Consider the following 19,872-nt stretch of genomic DNA (forward strand, 5'->3'; position numbering starts at 1 on the left):
CCCTTCCTACCAGCCCCTCTGCTTCCGACAAGGTAGGCTGGGGGGTTCTGCCAGGGAAGACTTTGGTCTGGGGAGAAGAAGGTGGATTTTTGGCCTCGGAGCAAAGTGTTTCCCCGAGGACTTTGGGGAGACTATGCAGCTTGGCGGCCGCTGCCCCCAGCCCTCGCCTGTGTGCCGCGCTGTCGGATGCCGGGGTAATGAATGAGGAGGGTTGCCCGTGACTGCTTATCCCCCTCACTGCAGTGGCCCAGCTACGCTGCTGGGCTTTTTCCATTAATGCTCAGGGAATACTAACGTGACCCCTCAGCTGGTCCCCTGCTACACCTCTGAGGATCCCTGCTGCTTTTCTGAGTGTGATTTTTTTGATGATAAATCCCTGCCTGTGCTAATCATTGTTCCTAGCAGTAAGAGTGGTGTTACTGGAAACGTGGAAAAACGCCTGAATGTCTGAAGTGAGTTATTTTTAGAGCGGTGGTCTGCATGAGTATGCTTAATGCTGCTGTATTTATTAAGGCCATGGAGCAAATTAAAGTGTCACGAATAAAGGTCTATGTGCATGCAAACTTCCTTTTCATCCAGGCAGAGCCGTAGTTTAGCCTGAATGTACAGCAGCTGCTATCTCAAGATGGAAAGCGGAGATACAAATGCTAAACAGCACCTGGTGAGGCTACTGGGATGTATAGTTTTGTCATATATGAAAAATGATACAATTATAAACAAAAATTTTGCCTTAGAAAAACCTGTTGAAAGGGAACATCTTCAAAGCAAAAAAGCAGCACCAGATTAGTTTGCATCCTCTTCTTTCTTTGGCTATTTTCACTAGGCAGGTAGCATATCTTCAGTTGCTCAGGAAATGAGATTTCTTTTTTAAATTCACAGGTGTTAATTGATGTAAAATTGTGTAATATTCAGTATGTGTATCAAAAATAAGATTGACCCAGACCAAGTAATCTACTCCATTAGATAAAAGGTAGGAACATTGAAATCATTACAACTGTAGAAAAATGTTCACGATATGACACTTTAACCTGAATTTTGCTTTCCTGTTTGCATCACTGCTGGATTGTATTGACAGTAATATTCTGTATGAAAAAGAAAGCAATTTATAGTCTATAAAGGAATCTTAATGATTCATATTCAAATGTTTGTGTTACACAAATCAGCAACTTTGCTCCTTGTTAATGCAGAAATATCTTCCGTAACGTTGTTATCGTCCCATTTCCTTTAGAGCAAGATCAGTTTGTGACCTGAAAAGCGCTCTGGCCCTTCAAAGGAAAGGGAAGAAATCCTCAATTTGCAAAGACAAAGATCCTTACCTTTAAGTATTCCTAGACCTTAAGCTCAATTTCAAATGGGTTTTGTTTCTGCTGCCTGAATTCATGTTCAGTGCTTGCACAGATGTTCATTAATTTCCGTGAGAGATACATTTGAAAATAAAGTCCTGCACGCTGTTCCCCTGGCCTTTAGTTCAGAAAGATGCTAGATCATGTTGAGTCTCAATGTCAGGTATCTCTGTGGGGAAAGACTAGAAAGCCTGACCTATTTGCATATGTGAGGGCATACAGCAACAGTCTGCTGCACTAAAGTAAGAGGAGAAGGTTATTTTGCAATAATAAAATTGCAAAGATGATAACCTGCAGTTCAAAAAAAAAAAGAAATTCCTTTTTTTTTACAGACAAAAAGGAAGAAGAGTGGGAATATCAGCTCAGAGTCTGCGGCTGGATTTTAATAAGGGCTGGATGGCTTCATGGCCCCTAACAACATTTATATATAAATGAGTTGAGTTAATAAGGCTAATCAAATGTCATGCTTCAAGTAGTCAGTTCATGGCCTGAAGGGATTGGGAAGTGCTTTTCCTCCACTGTACAGATGTGCTTCATTGATTAGGATTTGTCCATTCCGGAGGAGAGTTGCAGAGCCGAAGGCATCCCCAATGACTTGCTGCAGCCAGTAATTCGTACGAAGTCCCATCAGCACCTTGGGTATTTTATTTTACCTGAATGCAGAAGTATTGCAGCAGCCTGAACTCTGTGATCGACATCGGTTAAACATGACCGTATCATATGGCAGTATTGCTGAGCGATCGTGAAAACTTCGCTTAAAGTGTGCGCTGCAGATCAAGGTGCAGAGATTTACTTGAATGAGTTAGCAGATTGGTGGATTTGCGCTGTATCAGCAAGGCTGAATTCACATAATCGCTTGCTAGTTTTCCTGAAAGGTAAGGAATCCCTCATAAAAGTTGGAGGTTAGAAGCCTAGGATTTTTGATTTCATATTACCTTCTTTCTCAGAGCACAGCATCCATAGCCGATAGCGGTACAGTGCAGTGCACAGCCTGGCATGTGTGTCAGAGCCTTGATTCGTTACGATTTGAGGTCAGAAGATGGAGATGGTCCAATTTCTTTTAGGTATTCCGATGTCAAAGGTATGGTAAATAATAAAAGCCTCACAGAGCTACAATTGAGTTAAGAAGATGAGGACTTAAAACACTATCTCTGTAAATCATTCAGAATATTAAAGCAAATAAGTATCCCAAACAAGATTTGTTTTCCATATCTACTGGGAGTTGAGAAGACAGCACAAATAACTTTAATACTATTTGTACCTTAACTTTTGTGCCTAGGGGATGCATTCACACAGGGCTGAAATCATTAATAGTGGCTTACTTTGGGCTTACCCTGCAAATTACAGTATAACATAGAGCCAGCCTGCATCTTGAAGGCTGCCTCGCCATGGCAGTGTGAGCTGACTCTGTTGTCTGTGTGTGTGTCTGTGTAAAAGGTCTCATTTTGGCTGGTTATTGCAAGTAGTAAACTCGGAAGAGCTTTATCAAAGTTCTTTGCATGCCAGGTATTTAATGGAAATTGTACATGAAAACTGATTCTCTTTCAAATTGCAGGGTTTGTTATATCATAAACTAAATTCTAGTTGGTAAAAACTTTTTTCTAAGATACCATAGTATCTGTAGACAAAAGCTTTAGAACATAAATTTTGGGAAGGCAAGTGAAGCTTTTGCTAAGATTTGGGGAAGATAAGAGGGCCCCCTTGTGGAGATTGTATATATATACACACACATATAGGCTAAACTGAGGTGGAAAGAAATCTGTTAGGTCAGTGGAGGGAGAAGACGGCAATTTTGCTTGTAGCTTTGAGTTGTATTATTCACATAGCAAACATTTCTGGGTTTGATTAGATCCTATCAAGAATTTTAGTGGAAACATAATGTGCAGTGTAAAGTGGGAAGTCAGTCATCTGTCTTACAAGTATTCAACTGAAATACCCTGTCATCTGCTTGCTTAATGTGTCTTACAGGAAAAACTGTACAGTTGCTTCACAAGAAGAGGAATGTTAGGAGAAACAAAGTTAGGATTTTTGTCTTACAGCTGAGCAATTTCCTTAGCTTCTGTGAATTGTTTCAACGAAGTAATAGCAAGGACTACTCTTACAATGTTTTCATTAGTAGAACCACTTGAAATTCTTTAATATCTGTATTGTCATATTGTTTACCTTATGGGAGGCAAATCTCAAAAGTTATGACCAAACCTAGATGTTTTAGAAATCAACATGTAGGACAAGAAAATGGTGGTGATGCCTGGATTTTGTGATGATCATTTATCATTTATGGTCATTATGCTTGATGTCAGAATTAATAAAGACTTGAAGCAAAGCTTAAAGAGAATAAATTGATGTACTTTCAAAGGGATTTCAATTACTGGGCCTTTTTATTGTTAATTACTTTATTAATTGAGCAGAATTACTGTACTGATTCAAACTGCATTGTAGTGAAAAATCCCACAGAACTTTCATCTGAGCATCCCAGATTTGGAAGAGAGCATCTGCAGCTGAGGTATTAGTTGGAAATCAGAGGCAGCTCAATTAGGGAGGGAGCCTTGGTACATGCCACTCGGGGCACAAACCAGTTTCCAGTGAAGCCAACTAGAGAGGAACACTGGTGATGCCTGTGCTGCTTGTCTTACCTAGCCAGAGAATAAAATGGGATAGCAACTTGTCCTTCAAAAATGAGGAAAAAGATGAGAGCAAACATTGTAGTTGAATTTAACATAAATATTTTTGCTCTGTTTCAGACCTAACAAAATCTGACTGAATAAATACAAATGTCAGAAGATTTAAGGGTCTGGCTGCATTTTATTTGTCTTTTCAGAGGCTCTTTGAAACTGAATTTTACCAATCAGGTGTACTCTTGCAGCCAGCCAGGACTCTTGTGATAACAGATCTCTCATAATTCTGCGTGAAAGTAGGTAGAGGTTTTTTTCTTTATAACCGTTCCAAAAGGCCTTATGTTGTTTAAGTTACTGAATAGGCAGTTCTGCATCCCCACCTCTGCGTCGGAGCTGGAGGAGTGCTCAGCCACCCAAGCAGTAACCGGCTCCAGGGGGACTCCTCCTGACGCAGGGACTTGCTCCAACCTTGCTGGCAGCTAGTCAGAGACTGCGACCTGGTAGTGCGGAAGGCTTTGTGGCTTGTCCTGTGTGCATAAGGGATATTTTATGAATCCTGTTGTGCTAAACTGTTACCCGTGATTGTAGGCATCAGACTTGATCAGGAGGGTCCCTTCCCAACCTGGTTTCTGTAACCCGTGGAGGCGAAGTTGGCAAAACAAGCTCCGACTGCGGGTCCCTCGTGCTGCGCTGTCTCCAGGTTTGCTCTTCTTTTGTCCCTTGCCTGTCATCACCCTTCTTTTATCTGGCCAGCCCTTGTTTTCTGCTGCCACCTGACGCTGCGGATCGTCCCCTTAGCTTGTCTCTCCTGTACGCGTAACATCTCTCTCGAGAAAGGCAGGTTCAGGTTCCTCCCCAAGCTGGGGATAGAGGCAGCTCTGGGAGGAGGCAGGTAGTACAGTAGTGCAAATACATCCTTATTTCATTTTCCCTTCTGTGCAGTGGCATAGAAAAGGCAGAGGTAGGAGAAACAACATTTTTGAGTAAAGGTGTCAAACGTGACCCAGATTTTCACGGTTCTTTTGAGACGCAGCAATGATCTGTGCACAATAGGGATGAGATAGAATGGGGGCAATGTGAGCAATGGATTCCTCCTTTGCCAGTCCTGGCCAAAAAGGATTTATTATTCTCTGGCACAAAGTTATGCATGGTCTTGCATAGAGTATCTTTAAAGAATCTTATAAGACACTACGTGTATCTATTGGTTTTGAATAGCATTTCCTCCTATGTGTGCTCACACACCGTTTCTTACAAGGTACAAAGCTTTTATTATGTGTGTGCTTGACAGAACAACCAAATTTTTAGTATTTGATTTATTATTGCATTTTATATTTATATTTCTTTCAGCGAGACTCTTGCTACTTCAGTCCTTTCAGCAATTTAAGGAACACTTAGAACAACTGAGCTTGATATAATTTAGGCAAAGAACAAGAATCTCTGGAGGGTACTTTGTTAGCTTTGTGTCTCATCAAGAAATGATTTACAATTTGTTTCAAGGTTGTTTGATGGAAAGTGGCATATTTGTTTTTCCATCAAATCACCTAATCTGTACATTTCTATTCCAGACCTCTTCGCTCTCAAATAAATTGTCATTTCCCCATCTTAACCGTTCTCACATGCGGCAAAGCTGAGGCCGCTGTTCTCAGTCTTTGGGCTGAGACATGTAAATACCCAGCATCTGTCTCTGACAGGAGAAGGGGAATTTACCTTCAGTGAAGTATTTGATAGAGCAGCATCTGTAAAGTTATTATACAAGGCAGAAAACATGAGGCTGAGCACAAGAATTTTCCAGTGGACAAGAAGCTGGTAACAAAACGAGACGTGCTGAAAGAGGAACTTTCTGGTTTAAAGGAAAGTTATTAATTAATTTCCTCAGGGCTGGTCTTAGCTCTGATCCTATTTCATGTTTTCATTAATGATGTTGGCACAAAAAGCTGAAGTATGTTAATGGAATTTGCTTAATGACCTTGAGGATTTCAGTAGAAGAGGTGGAATGAAGTTCGATAGCACAAAGTGCAAGATCATACTTTTGAGGCCAGCAGAAACAGATTTCCTCTATCAACTGAGTGCTTATCAGCTGAAATGGGGGGGAGCAGAAAGACCTCTATATATTAGCCAGTAACACAGTGAGTATGAGTTTCCAGAGTTACGCAGCCCCATAAAAAAAATGAATGCAACGTGAGGATGTATCAGAGCTTACATTGCCAGTGGAGATAAGGAAGTATTTATTGTACAGGGCGCCTGTGAGGCCTCATGTGAAATTTGCCCAATTGTAGCCATGTGTAGTGAAACGTGAAGTCGTGCAAAGTCAAATGCCAGGAAGGACTGCTTGGATGGTCAAAAACCAGAACGGATCTCAGGAGCTTTCAGCACGTTTTGCTCTTGTGAGCCTCCTGTCAAAAGTTAGCATGAAGAGCTGAGATGTTGGAAAACTCAGGGTGCGTCTCTGGATGAAGCGATCTAAGCGTGACCAAAGGGGTTTTGAGGACTGCAGGGTGGTTACTTCTGGCTTGTCTCATCAGAAAGGACAATAACAACTAGTTCAGCTTTGTAAAATGAAAGGCAGTGCGATTGCTGTCTGATCTCCAACTTAAATGCCGTTTCTCCTTCTCTGATGTTACATTTATAAATCCTCTTGATGCATTTGCAGTGTGAACCCAAGGACAGCTGGATGTAAGTAGACCAAGAACAGGTTTATTCTGGGAATGAGACTCGTGTTCCTAACCATGAGAAGCAACTTTCACAAGCTCTTTCCAACGGGAGCAGTGGCATGAAAAGGATATTTCAAAAGGGACTAAGAAGTTTTATGAAGGGGATTATAGAGTGCTGTTATCTGTACTGGCAGGAAAGGGCACTCTCATGGCTCTGGGAGCCTCCTTTTGCTAAATAAATCATCAGACCTTGTTTTCTGGGTAACTGAACGTCCTTAGCTCCTACTACTGTGTATTTTCTTCACTGGCAATGAGGCTGAGTTTATCTACATGTTTAAATATAGATTTAGATGCCTAACTTTATGCTTTGTGTTTGAAAATTTATGCCTAAAGCCTAAAGGCAACACACAGGAAAAACACGTATTAGCTCAGAAAGCTCACACATTCATATGCTATTCGTGTGCATTTTCTAAAATACTGGGATTAAAACCATGGGTAGCTACATCATTTCATTAGTCTAGGAGCTGTTCAAGATCCAGACTTGATACCTGTGAACAGAATTAATTTCTTTAGGGACATGCAGTTGCTGCACTGTCCTCTCCAATTTCTAGAGACTCTATATTGAACAAGGTATCATCGAAATAAATATTCATGAAGTTGCTCAATAATTCAGGGTGTGCTGATTCAGAGTGCTATAGCCCTAGTTAAAACCATATACAAAAAAAGCCAGCCTTGTAAAAGGCAAAGCCCATTCCCTGTACTCTGCCTAGGGTAGCCAGGAAAAAACAAGGGAGAACAGGTATGATCTCGTTGGCAAGTTGGTTCTGGTTTGATGCGTTTTCTGACAGGACCGTACATTTGGTGACAGAAGACTGCGCGCTGTCACGCAGAATCGCAGAACCCCTGGGGAGGAAGGGACCTCAGGAGATCCCTGGTCCCACTCCCTGCTCCCAGCAGGGTCACCACTGCGCGCAGGTGGGGTTGCTCAGGGCTCTGTCCGGTTGGGTCTTCAAAACCTCCAAGGACGGAGGCGCACAGCTTCTTCAGGCAAAGCTTTCCCAATGCTTAATTATTCTCAGAGTGAAAATTAGTTTCCACGTATCCTCCTCTTTTTCAATTTACGACCATTGTCTCTCATTATCCCACCATGCACATCAGTGAAGGGCCTGGCTTCATCTTCTCACTGACCTCCTCCTAGGCACCCGAAGGCTGCTGTTTGGTCCCCACCTAACGTCTTAGACATGTCTTTGAAATACTTCATTAAAATTTGCATCCTTACAAATTTATATTCTCCTATGTCAAGAAAAAAGTCTCAACACTCCCAGTTTCCTTTTGCAGCAGTAGATCCTGAGATCCCTTTTCACTAATGATTTTGAAGGGCGTGTGACAATGTGATATGTAGAAAACATGATTATTATTTTAATGGTTATTCATTACTTTAAAAAAGTACAAAATCACAGGTCCTAACTCCAAAAGCTTACAGTGTTTTAAAAGCAAGTTGTCAGTTTGCATAGTCGTAGGCCAGCTGTCTTCATTCCTAAAATATTTAAGAAAAAAAAAGAGTCTCCACAAACGTGGGTTTTACCATGTTTTGTGGTACAGATGTAGCACTGGATTTTGAAAGTCATCTTTTTTCTATATAATATAAATCTAAAACAGTGCTGTGTTCAAATAGCTTACCTAGTAGCTCGCTCTTCTCATAGCCTCACATAGCTCTACACTATTATTGAATTTGCCCTAGCTTCACTTCAAGGAAAATTAGACTCTAGGTGGAAAAATTCCTGATGTTGTACATGCGGCATTTGTGTTGCCACAGGTTCACTCTCTTTCTTCTACCCGTCGGGATTACCTTAAATCACTGCTGTTAAAAGTTGTTTGATGTCAGAGTGAGTGATCTCTAAAGACACTCTTTCTCATCTGTCATTCTTTAATCAGGTGTGGGACACTAATCTTCTGATCAACAGCCATGCAAAAAAATAAAATAGTGCTGTAAAGCTTTCCTGAGGTTTTTCTGATAGCATGGATACAGAATTTAATTTGCTATTCCAAACTCTATTTAGATTTTTAAAAAGGGCTTGCAATTTCTAAACAGAAAAATCAGGACTTTTATAATGAATCCTAAAGCAACAGAGCAATGTAAAAGAAGCTGAAGTTGGTGACAGGGAGTATCCCTGCTAACATGCAACAAAATGTGAGGTTTCCCATTTCCTAAGTGCTTCCCAGAGTCCAAAGACCACATTTCTCTCGACTGTAACATACTGTGTCATCACAAATAACTTCCTGAGCAACCACCTTTGCTTTCCAGAACCAGAAATGTAATCCCAGCTGTCTGACTCCAAGCCCTCCCCCTGTCTCACTGATATACTGATATATCAGCAAGGGCAACAAGATTAGGGTAGACTGTTAATCTAACTGCTGGTTTGGAGATTTGTGTGAAATAATACAAAACTTACTTCAAACTTCTGCTTACCTTGGGAATGCTCCAGCTCTAAAAGCATGCATAGAAAGAGATACCCTAACATGACTGGTAGATATATCATAGGGGCAAAAAGTCATGCAATGGAGGCTCTCTGTAGTTACTTCTCACTCATTACAAAATATTACGTTACTGGTTAGTTTTTTAGGTTGGCCTGAAGTTTGCACTCTGTGCGTACAGGCAGGGAGTCTTTGACTCCAAGACACCTGTATATAGGTGCCTACAATGCAGACATCTCCAGGTTAGCAGGTATCTAAGCTCCATTGTGGTCAAGGTATCCAGTGCAATGCAAAGGGAGCCTCTCAAGTGAGCCAGCTCATGACAGAGCTGGCACTTGCCCTTGGCCAGCTGCATCCCTCTCCAGACACACACCACTGCCCGTGTTGAGCAGCTCCCCTCTGGCTTCGGAGATTGCTTAGACATGTAGCTTATATGTAGACCACGGCATTTAGGTGTCTTACCCTGGAAGTAGCATCCAGTCCCTTCTCTGGGCAGGCATGTCCTACAGATAGAGCTGCACTATATGTCACTGAGATAACGAGAAGCAGAGTTGACCAACAGAAGCTTGTGGCCAATTTGGAAATAGGAAACAGTGGGCAGGTTTTTTCTGGTTGGATTCAAAGCCATGGGACAAAATCTCGGAGGAATAATGAGACATATCTAAAACTTTATAATTTTGTACCTCAAAATGCAAGTTGTTGGGGTTTTTTATTTAACTCTGCTGAAGCCATTGGCAAATTCTGCTTTGATGTGGAGTAAGTGTCTATAGGACATTACAGCCACTGTTTTAAGTAAGCACAGTGCTCAACATCCCAGTTAAAACTGGCAGAAGCTGTGGAAGCTCAGATCCTCTGAGAAAACAGCCAATTAAGTGTTTTTCCTACAAGCTGAATGGGTGATGTACCTGGTAAGAGTGGATAAATGTTGACTTCTGAATGGTGACTGCTGCTCTTTCCGAAAAAGACTTTTAAAGAAACCCATGAAAACCTGAGAGGACAGCTAATAGTATTACGGTCACAGACTTTTGTAGAGGATGTCTTAGAACCATTCCCATCACGGTGGTCTAGCATCCTGTGACAGGTGCTAACCTTCAGAAACCTATGTCCTGTTGCTACATCATCTTTGCAAAAGTTTGTGGGCTAGCTAGTTTATCTGTCTGGCTTGATCGGTAAGCTGTATGATGCTTCCCGCAGCCAGATGTACATGCATATAGTTTGTGCACTGTTTCATAGCTTTTTCGTTACAGTACGGTTGTTCTGAATAAGAAGTGTACAGTCGATGTTACGTTGGGCAGGTAATCTGTCAATTAAGCACGTCATAGATGCAGTGATACTCTACGCAATAACGCTGCCAGCCGTGACCTGATATGTCTGCATTACACTAGGATGACTTCGACCAGTTCGGATCAGGCCAACAATTTTTCTTTGCTTTCTGCCTCCCCCCACCATCCTTGTTGTGTGCTCTTATTCCCTAATTATTCATGTATTGCATTATCCTTATTTTTGTTTCATTTACACTCTTCTCTTCACCATTACCCATACTGACAATACATTGCCTGAAGAGAGGTTGCTGATCAACAGTTAGCTCTGTTACTGCCTCTGAGAACTTGAGCTTCAGGATAAAACTGGGAAGCATAAGGCTTTTGTTCACATAATGCAGATGCTTCTTAACCCTTCATCTTGCTACCACGTCTGTCATTAGCAGAAGCATGCTGCCAGGCTGGCTTTTGCTGGTATTTCAGACCTTTCCTCAGGAGCACACTCACTGCCAGGATTAAAGCTGCTAACTTCTTGTCTCAGCTGGGTCATAAACTTGACCAGGGCTTTTATTTTCCCTGCTACTGGGAAGAACCAGAATGTGGATGGTTTTATGATGCACCTGGGTTTTTCAGTCGTTTTGGTTCTTCTTAGTGCCTTCCAAAATATTCTCCAGTGACTCTTTTTCTGCGCCTCAAGTATTCCTCTGTCTCTGCATCAGCTTCTAGGAGTGTGCTGTTCTCCTTTTATGAAGCTCATCACTCTCTGCACGTAAGGTCCTACCTCATGCTTTGAAAGAAGAGGGAATAGCTTTTTTTTTTCTCCTCTCTGAGCCTCTCAGAGTGCTGCCTGAGCTCTCCTTGTGCCAGCTGCTCCATGCGAGAGCAGGAGCGACAGAGAAGATGCCTGCCATTCATCCTTCTTCCCCAGGAGGCCCTATGGGATGTTTTTGTTCTCGATGTGCGGTGATCCTTCACGTATTTAGTAAATCTCCCCCAGCTGGGACGTCTGTTCCATGGCGATAGAAGAGCCAAAATGCCCTGGTTTGGGATCACCTCCACTAATAGCAGAGCCTGCTCCTCTGAAATTAATTTCTAAACCAGAGCAATACTATTGAAGGATTAATGTAAGATCAGAGTATTTATATTAAAATACCTTATAATGTGAAAGAAATACATGCTCTTGGGTTATATAACTAGAAGCGCGTTTTAGCTGTTCTATTAATGAAAGGTTTTCTTTGCCTAATGCTAATGAAGAGACTGGATTTTGTGCGAGTGGGACTAGAGCCTTCTGAATTCCCAAGTGCTTTTTAATTCTAGTGTAAACAGTAGTGTGCAGCCTATGCTTCACACCAGTGCTTGTTTGGGCCCTTGCATGGATCATCAGGCCCTTGCCCTGACCATCACGGTGCTTAGCATCTGTACAAAAAATCAACTGTCCCACAGTGGCGACTTTGATAACCCATTAATTTCAATACATTATGCTCAAAACTAGATAGTTTAATCTGGGGAAGTTGCATGAAGTTTCATTTCAGGAGCAGCTAACATCGTGACTAGTGGGCTGGTGTTTGAAATGTAATCTAAACTGTTAGTACACATCTACGTGTTTATATAGACAGTCACAAGACACATTGGCAAATACACACTATGCATTTACTATGATTTTTCTTTCATTGACAACTGCAGCTTATGGCCAGATTCCAATGTAAATTTCTACACATGCACATATACGCACACTCTGATATAGATACAGATGTAGATGATACTGATATTGATATAGATATAATTTGTATGGTTGTTAATTAATTTGGAACGTTTTCTGTAAAACGTCTTCTCACTGATGTGCCAGTGTATTCTGCTTGGCTAGTCTTTAAGCACTGAGGCTGTCTGTGACAGTAGTTTGCATAATCGATGATGGGAGTCCGTTGAAATTAAGCCAATAAGTCTGTGATGAGTTTGCTTTGTCAAATAGGGTAACAGATGTTATTACTTAATTCTTTGCTGAGTATTTCCCACAGTGGGTAGCTGTGGAGTTTAACGTAGCCGTGTAGGTACGAGCAAGGGTGACGCAAGGGGGTCGTTTACACCGACGAGAACAAGTGCACATCTGTATTCAGAGTGGCTCAGGCATGTTCACTGTATAGCTGACTTGATACTCTTTTACTGAACAGTGAAGAAAGGGGAGACTGAAGGCCATGCCCAGTTGAATATGAATATTTTTATGAACTGCTTCTTATCTTTATTATGAGCTGACTCCTCAGCCATTCCTAGTGTGATTGAACACTGTATATTAGGCACTGGGAGCTCTGAAATGCTGCTATATTTAATCCATAAATGTCCACATTTGAAAACAATTTCCTAAGATAATTTTTATAATTGTCCAACTGAAACGAATGTGCATGACCTATCTGTTTTTACTTATATCATTATTCTAGAGACATGACGTCCTTTTCCCTGAAAGAAAAATTTGTGCCACGACTGCTGCACAGCATCCCCCAGTTCTCTGTGTAGCATTCGAATGGTGTCACCTAAACAGTGCTGAGGATCAGGTAGAAGAAATCTTAAGGTCTTCCAACCTCAGATTAGTTAAAAGGCTGATGGAGAGTCACGAACAGAAGGTTAAACAGAAGGTTGTAAACTGTGAGTGCGGTGGGGATGGCTGCACTCGTAGTTACTAGCGCCTCAGAAACTAAATGTGTGTCAGGCTGCTGTTAAAGGTTGTCTGCCAGATGAAGAAGCCATTCAGTTGGTAATACAAGAAGGCAACACCCTGAAAGATGCACAAACCAGAAGAAAATTAATCAGGATAGTGAAAACAGATGCAGAAGTCAGGTAGTCACAAGGAGGAGCAGCAACAGACTGGTGGAAGTTTCTCGCCCAGTCTGCGTAAGGGAAGCTGCGGATGTCATACAAAGACGCGCTGTTCTCATTTCCCTGCATTTGCTTCGTACTCCTGTTTATTTCACATCCAACACATTTACATATCCAGGGATGAAATGGAAATGATTGATGCAAAGGAGGTATTTTTGTTAATTGTTGTTGCTCTGACTGGGACTGCTGGAGATGGGTGAGGAAAGACAGAACTGTTATTAGAGGTATGAATAATTGTCAAGAGCAACTTTTAAACCCATCTGTTACCACACATCAACATGCAAAATTATCCAAAGAGGGGAGGGGCAGAAATACAAGGACTAAGCCAACACCACGTCTCTATCAATGTAGAAGTTGGCAACTGCCTCTGAAACTTTGTCCATTTTTTTTTCATTTCTGCTCCCTTGGCGCTTCAATCATTTTCTGTCACAACCCTGTCAGTGCCTGCTGGATGTTACAATAACAGCGCCTTACGCTCAGAGCTGGTCGGTGTTTGAGAGTTGGGCTGCTTTATCTGCACAACACTAGTGAAATGCGTCCACTTTTTGTCCTGTTAATTGGAAAGCAATTCTTAATGTGCTCTCACACATGCAAGGTAGAACCAAAATGAGATGAGCATCCGATTTGAGAAGGGAATGTGTGCTTGAAGTGTTTAAAGAGAGTGATTTTGGGAGTGGAACTATACCGCAGAGCACACAGGAGGACTTCTGGTACTTTCTGCTCTGCAGGAGTAGAAGAGGGATTTTAGAAATACCTGTCTACAAATGGTTGCGTGATCCTTGGGTTCACTGTTGATATGGGCTCTGTAAGTAACTGAAGTGGATCAAAACAGCTGAAGTGCAGTTTGGTCATGTGTGAGCCGCAGCCAGAAAACCCAAGCTCCAAATCATTTTGGAAATATCATCCTCCAGAGTATAATCTGATGCTAACACAACTCATGGCTTCCAATGCAAGTGTTAATGCAAATACAGCCGTTGCACTCCCTACTTTATATCCTTCCACCTGTAACCCTTCTGCTGTGAAATAATCCTTGAAACAGCTGTTCCCATTAGATAGTAGTTCAAGAAATGACCCTGCGGCAGAACAGAGTCTGTAGTTTGGCCTCATAACCTTATTCCAGAAAATATATTACAGATCCTCTAGGTGAAGAACTCAGAGTGAATAAGGACAAGCATTCAGCCCTGTTTCCTTTTGCTTTGTCTGCATTGGGGAATATATGTGCATTTTTAGGACTATGTGGGCAAATACCTATTTCTATGACAAACCTGAGGTTTATGGAGAAGTTACAGGGAATCTTTAGTGCCAGAAAATGGGTGATACCTGAAAAAGAAAGGTAATTGTCTTGGAGATTGTTACAAATTTTGAGATTTTTCATTTAACTGGAGTTAGCTCTTGTATGAGATGGCCCTCACAAAGTGCTGGTTTGTTTACAGGGTGATTTGTCTCCACCAAGCTTGCCTCCTGCTTACTTGCTTCATCATTCTCTAGGCTCAAGAAAGAGTACTGAGATCAGACTTAAGATTTCTTAAGAAATCTTAGGGCTCATGATTTATTAATATATTGTTTGCAGTCAGATGAGTCATGCAAACTCACAAGCCTATTTTTGTACCAGACTGTGTGTTAATTTTAGTCATGAATCTTCTGCTGGTTATTCTAGCTGACAGAAATCATAAGTATTTTGGGTTTGCTTTATCTTTATGATATCACCCTGTAATTCAGGTGAGTTGTTATTGAATAAAACATTTCTCAGTAAAAAACCTCAAATCTGTGAAAACCTGCTTGAAGCATACTCAATTGCAGTCCTTTCAGATTGCCATAAATAGAGGTGCAAACTGAATTCAATAGCTAAAAGATGAATTGACAATGTGAGTTCTGCAGTTATTTGCTCTATTTCAAATCAATATTTCTTGGTGTCTCTTTTGTATTCTTGACAGGTGAGGTTGAATAATGATAATCTTTATATCAACAAATGCTTTTGTACTACACAATTATAACTAATTTCAATCAAGCACTTGTCTAAAATTAAGTCATATGAATGGATTTTGGGTCTCTCATTATCTTCACCCCAACCCATTTAATAATAGGGTTCTTCTTAAGTAGGTGGCTCATGCCAGTCTTCCACATGGTGTTATTTTTAGCACTTGCAGCATCCACATGAAATTGCTCGTGCTTCTCTCATATTGTGACCAAGCGCTCTATGGATTATCATCTTGTGCATCTTGTGAGACATGCATGTCTCAGTCCAGAAGAGAAGTGGCAAGATTATATAAATCTCTTTTCCCACTGTTTCTGATATTACTGAGGGGTAGCATTTTGAAGTAGAGGGAAGTACACTTCAGTTAATTGACTTCTACATAAAAGAACTACTACTGAACAGCTGATAGGTCAAAGTAATTCCATTTCTCTGATAGCTGCTTACTTCCTTTAATCTCTCTCTCTTTCTCCCAATTTACCTTGTATTTTATTCACAGTATTTATGAAGCTCTAAGCTTTTTACTCTCTCAGAAGTAGTCACTTAAAGTGCCTACATTACACCAGAAAAAGTGAAGGAGGGAGTGGTGGCAGTGGCAGGAAATCGTTTTATTGGAGAATAAAAAAGTGAAATCCACTGAATCTTAAAACTGTGTTTAATGATATGTTTCAGGAACTTCTATTACATCACGATGCTGAGGGATCCGGTGTCACGGTACTTGAGTGAATGGAAGCATGTCCAGAGGGGTGCGACGTGGAAAACTTCCCTTCATATGTGTGACGGAAGAAGCCCAACACCAGATGAGCTGCCTACCTGTTACGAAGGAGATGACTGGTCTGGAGTCAGTTTACAGGAATTCATGGATTGTAGCTACAACTTGGCCAACAACCGCCAGGTGCGCATGCTGGCAGACCTCAGCCTGGTGGGATGCTACAACTTGACTTTTATGAATGAAAGTGAAAGAAATATGATCCTTCTCCAAAGCGCCAAGAACAATCTGAAAAATATGGCCTTCTTTGGGCTCACAGAATTTCAGAGGAAAACGCAGTATCTCTTTGAGAGGACATTCAACCTGAAATTCATTTCCCCGTTCACCCAATTCAATGTTACACGGGCCTCCAACGTGGACATTGGTGAGGATGTGCGGCAACGGATAGAGGAGCTGAATTTCTTGGACGTGCAGCTGTACGACTATGCGAAGGACCTGTTCCTGCAACGCTTCCAGTACTCCAAGCAAGAGGAGCATCAGAAGAACCGGCTAAAGAGGCGAGAGGAGCGGCGGCTGCTGCGGGAGCAGAGAGCTCACCAGTGGCCAAGGGAAGAGGCAGCAGAAGTAGCCGTTACTGAAGATTATAATAGTCAGGTCGCAAGGTGGTGATGCTTCTCCATCTTGACTAACCAATGAGAGGATCAGAGAGTTTGTGCAACTTGGCTACCTGGGAATTAGCCAAGGAAGGCCAACCGCTTTGGTAAACGAGACCATGTCTGACAGCTACCCCTCCTTGTCTCAGTTTTTCTTGGTTTCTGCCAGTGAGAATGTATTTTTTTCTTAATAGGTATTGATTAGTGTTATTAAATGGCAGTAGAATAGATTCCTGTCCAAAAAGACTTCTTCAAAGCCCTAAGCTAGGAGGATGGATTGAAGAGAGAGCTATATCCTTCGCGTTAACAGATGTACGCTGTACAATCTGCGCTACCAAAACTTGTGCAGACATGAATGAAAAATTGGGAAAAAATACCTGGTTTGGTTCCTCTGTGACATGAGAGCTGGTTTATTTCATACTGTCCTTTGCAACTGTAGTGCGTAGTTTTCTAGTGAATGCAGTGGAGGAAAGCGCATTGCCCTTCAAATTTCTACGTGCTGTGTTTTGATTAAGGGAACAACTTGCTGAGGTGATTAAAAAAGACCTAGGAAATGTGGGATTGGGGCATCACTTATTCTGTTCTGTTAGCCAGCAAGCAGAGATGATTTATAAGTGAAGTGATGGAGGGGTTAGCTTATTTCTCCGCAGATGTTGAGACTTACTGAACCCAGCCAGGTAGCAGCTATCTTTCTGAGTGTGTGTGGCAAAGGGAAAGCCTTGAGAAATTAGGTCCATGTGGCAGCTGAGCACACATTGTGGAGATTATCTGGCTGGAGGCAATGAAATCAGCCTTCACATTCACAAAAGGTGAAGAGGGGCCAAGCAAACTACAGGGAAGAGGAAAGAGAGAGCAGGAAAAGCTTAAATATTAGTGTGACATTTTCCAGATTTGCTGTAAAAGCCTGGAGATATATTGTCTGTGAAGGTGGGCAGGTTTATGATATTGTCTGTTAAAATACACTGATGCCAAGTGAATACAACTTAAATTGGTTTTCTCTCTAACTACGGTAGTGGCTAGACAAAAAAAAATCAGCTTTCATTTTTATAGGATGCATAATGGATATGTGGAAAGTCTTGATATTTATTACTCTGTATGAAGATTCTTTGTAAATTTATTGTTTTCATGATGAGAGATCTGTATCTGTTTTTCTTCCTTGTCTAGAAAAAGATTCAATGGGTTTTTCCTCCATGTGTTACATTCTTGTGGCTAAACTGCATCTATTTATTCCAAGATTTTATGTTGTTCCATTCGTAACAGTGAAATTTTAAAAAGAGGGTCCTGTGCACCATAGATCTTTTGAGACAGTTTTTTTCCTTCTTCTTCTAGCATAAATGTAAAGCATTAGGAGGAAATTTCTCTAAGTGCCTCAACGTGGCTGCTAAATCGAGATGCTGAAAGTATATTATTGCATGCATGAATGGCTTTTACCTTACAGATTTGCTAATTAGAATTTCCGGAGTACCTGATGTGGATGCACATTTCTCATTTATTTTCAAAATTGAAGGTTTTTATCCAGTCAGTAAAAAAATAAGAGGCTGAATTTGAAAATCTCTCCCTTCATTTCCAAGTCTTTTTTTTTTAGTACATGCTGTATCTTCTTTTCTTCTGACAATGCTATTGCTGCTTATCTATGCACAATATCAAAAATATGATCTAACGATCCTGTTGAGAGTTAAAGCATACAATAATACATTAAACATGGAATATCATAATGCCTGTTAAGAAGTGAAGAGGGCTACCGGGATGGTGCCTCATTATCAAGGTAGTTTATTAGCAATATGCTGCTTAATGCCCGATCGTCCATGTGCTACTTTTGGGGTGAGTAGCGGTGGGGTTTGGTCCCTAATATCTGTTCCACTGGTGGATCACGTCCATCACCTCCCACCTCCGTGTTCAGAAGGGAAAACGAAGGACTGCAGATTGTTATTCTCCTGCCCAAGCATGAGATGTCTGCCTTAGAGACGAGTGAGGAGCTCTCTAGACTCCCTGGACGGAGCTGCTTGGATCCCCATCGCCTGGAAGAGGCGCTCAGACAGCTCGCTCACGGGTGGACGCCAACCTTCGGAGTTCTAAATCGCAATGTTTGCGGTCTAGGACTGCAGCTCACTCCGGGTGTCCTGCCTGCCGGACGGCGAGGCGGTGGAGAGCTGAGCCTGGTCCGTATTATTGCACCTTTAGTGCAGTGCAGGTAATCTGCAGTGCTCTGATGTCTTACTCGCTGGCACCGGGGCTTCAGGGTGGGCTGGCCGTGGCCCTGTGGAGGGAAGGAGCTTTTTGGCCGGCGATGCGGGGATGACAGGGAGCTGTTGCATCTCTCTGTTCCCAGGCCCGTTGCTGCATCTTGCTGCAGACCCCGCAGCAGGAGAGGGGAAGGATGCCTTTGGCGCCTGATAACCTGATGTCCAGGATTTGCAGGCGTGCTCCTCGTTTCCATGAGCACAGGGGGGCTAGGGATGCTGGGGGGACCCCGAAGGGTCCCCCAGCAGGGGCAGGGGCAGGGTGGGCACTGGTGTGGGAGAGGCAGGGCTGGCAGGCAGGGCATGGGGGCTTGGCAGGAGGAAGGGCACGCAGGAGAAAAGCCAGGCACGAGGGAGGAAAGATGCAAGACCGAATTCACGTTAAGGAGGAAGGAAAGCAAGGAAGTAGAACCGCTCCCAGCCCGTCTTTTGTTGTAAAGCATCCCTTTTTCCTCCTAAGCACAAAAAAAGGGTCCCCTTCCTCACGTCCCTGCCTCTTTCCCCAGCAGGCTACCTCTCCGCACCGCTCACAGCAATGGGGGCCTTGCTTTTCATTTAGAAAATTCAGTGTTATCTTTTCAGGCGAGAGGAGACAGAGCTCAGAAATGGTTCCCTGGAGCCTCACCAGTGACTGTAAGTATCAGTTTCAGCTGTCTAAGTACACCAACTGTTCCCCAGACTATTCCTTCTGCCTGACACAAAACAAAGCCTAATGAGGAAAATCGAAGCAGTCTTTGGGCGGTTTACATTAGCTTTAATAGTTTGGCAATACCTTAATGCAACGCCTAACCTTTTCGTCAGTCATTTCCCAGGAGACAAGATTAGGGTCCTGAAGAGCCGTTAATGTGCTGTAGCATCTATGTTAACGGGATTTGCCTTAATGCTTGGGATTTAGTTAAAATTGAAGTTGGTTTGTTGGTTGGTTTGGTTTTTTTTTTTCCCTGGAGCCTGTGTGGCAGATATCCCTGGTTGTGCAGGAGTAGTTGGGGGTGGGAGGCAGCCAGTGGCTGAGATCTTGTCCGGAGCCCCTGGGACTGAAGGATCTGGCACCTCCTTCCCCAGCTCCAGCGGTAGATCCAGCAAGCTC

The 19,872-nt window shown here is 42.3% G+C and overlaps 1 protein-coding gene across 1 annotated transcript in view; it reads left to right on the top strand.

The window, feature by feature from the left end:
• Positions 1-16,830, top strand: part of HS6ST3 (heparan sulfate 6-O-sulfotransferase 3) — a 304,623-nt gene extending 287,793 nt beyond the window's left edge. The window contains exon 4 of the mRNA XM_010578333.1: positions 15,856-16,830. Coding sequence (XP_010576635.1) covers positions 15,856-16,561 — 706 coding nt within the window. The 3' untranslated portion in view covers positions 16,562-16,830. The remainder of the gene's footprint in view (positions 1-15,855) is intronic.
• The last annotated feature ends 3,042 nt before the right edge of the window (positions 16,831-19,872 follow it).

Source organism: Haliaeetus leucocephalus, unplaced genomic scaffold (genome assembly GCF_000737465.1).
Source record: "Haliaeetus leucocephalus isolate CR32 unplaced genomic scaffold, Haliaeetus_leucocephalus-4.0 Scaffold626, whole genome shotgun sequence".
Lineage (NCBI taxonomy): Eukaryota > Metazoa > Chordata > Aves > Accipitriformes > Accipitridae > Haliaeetus > Haliaeetus leucocephalus.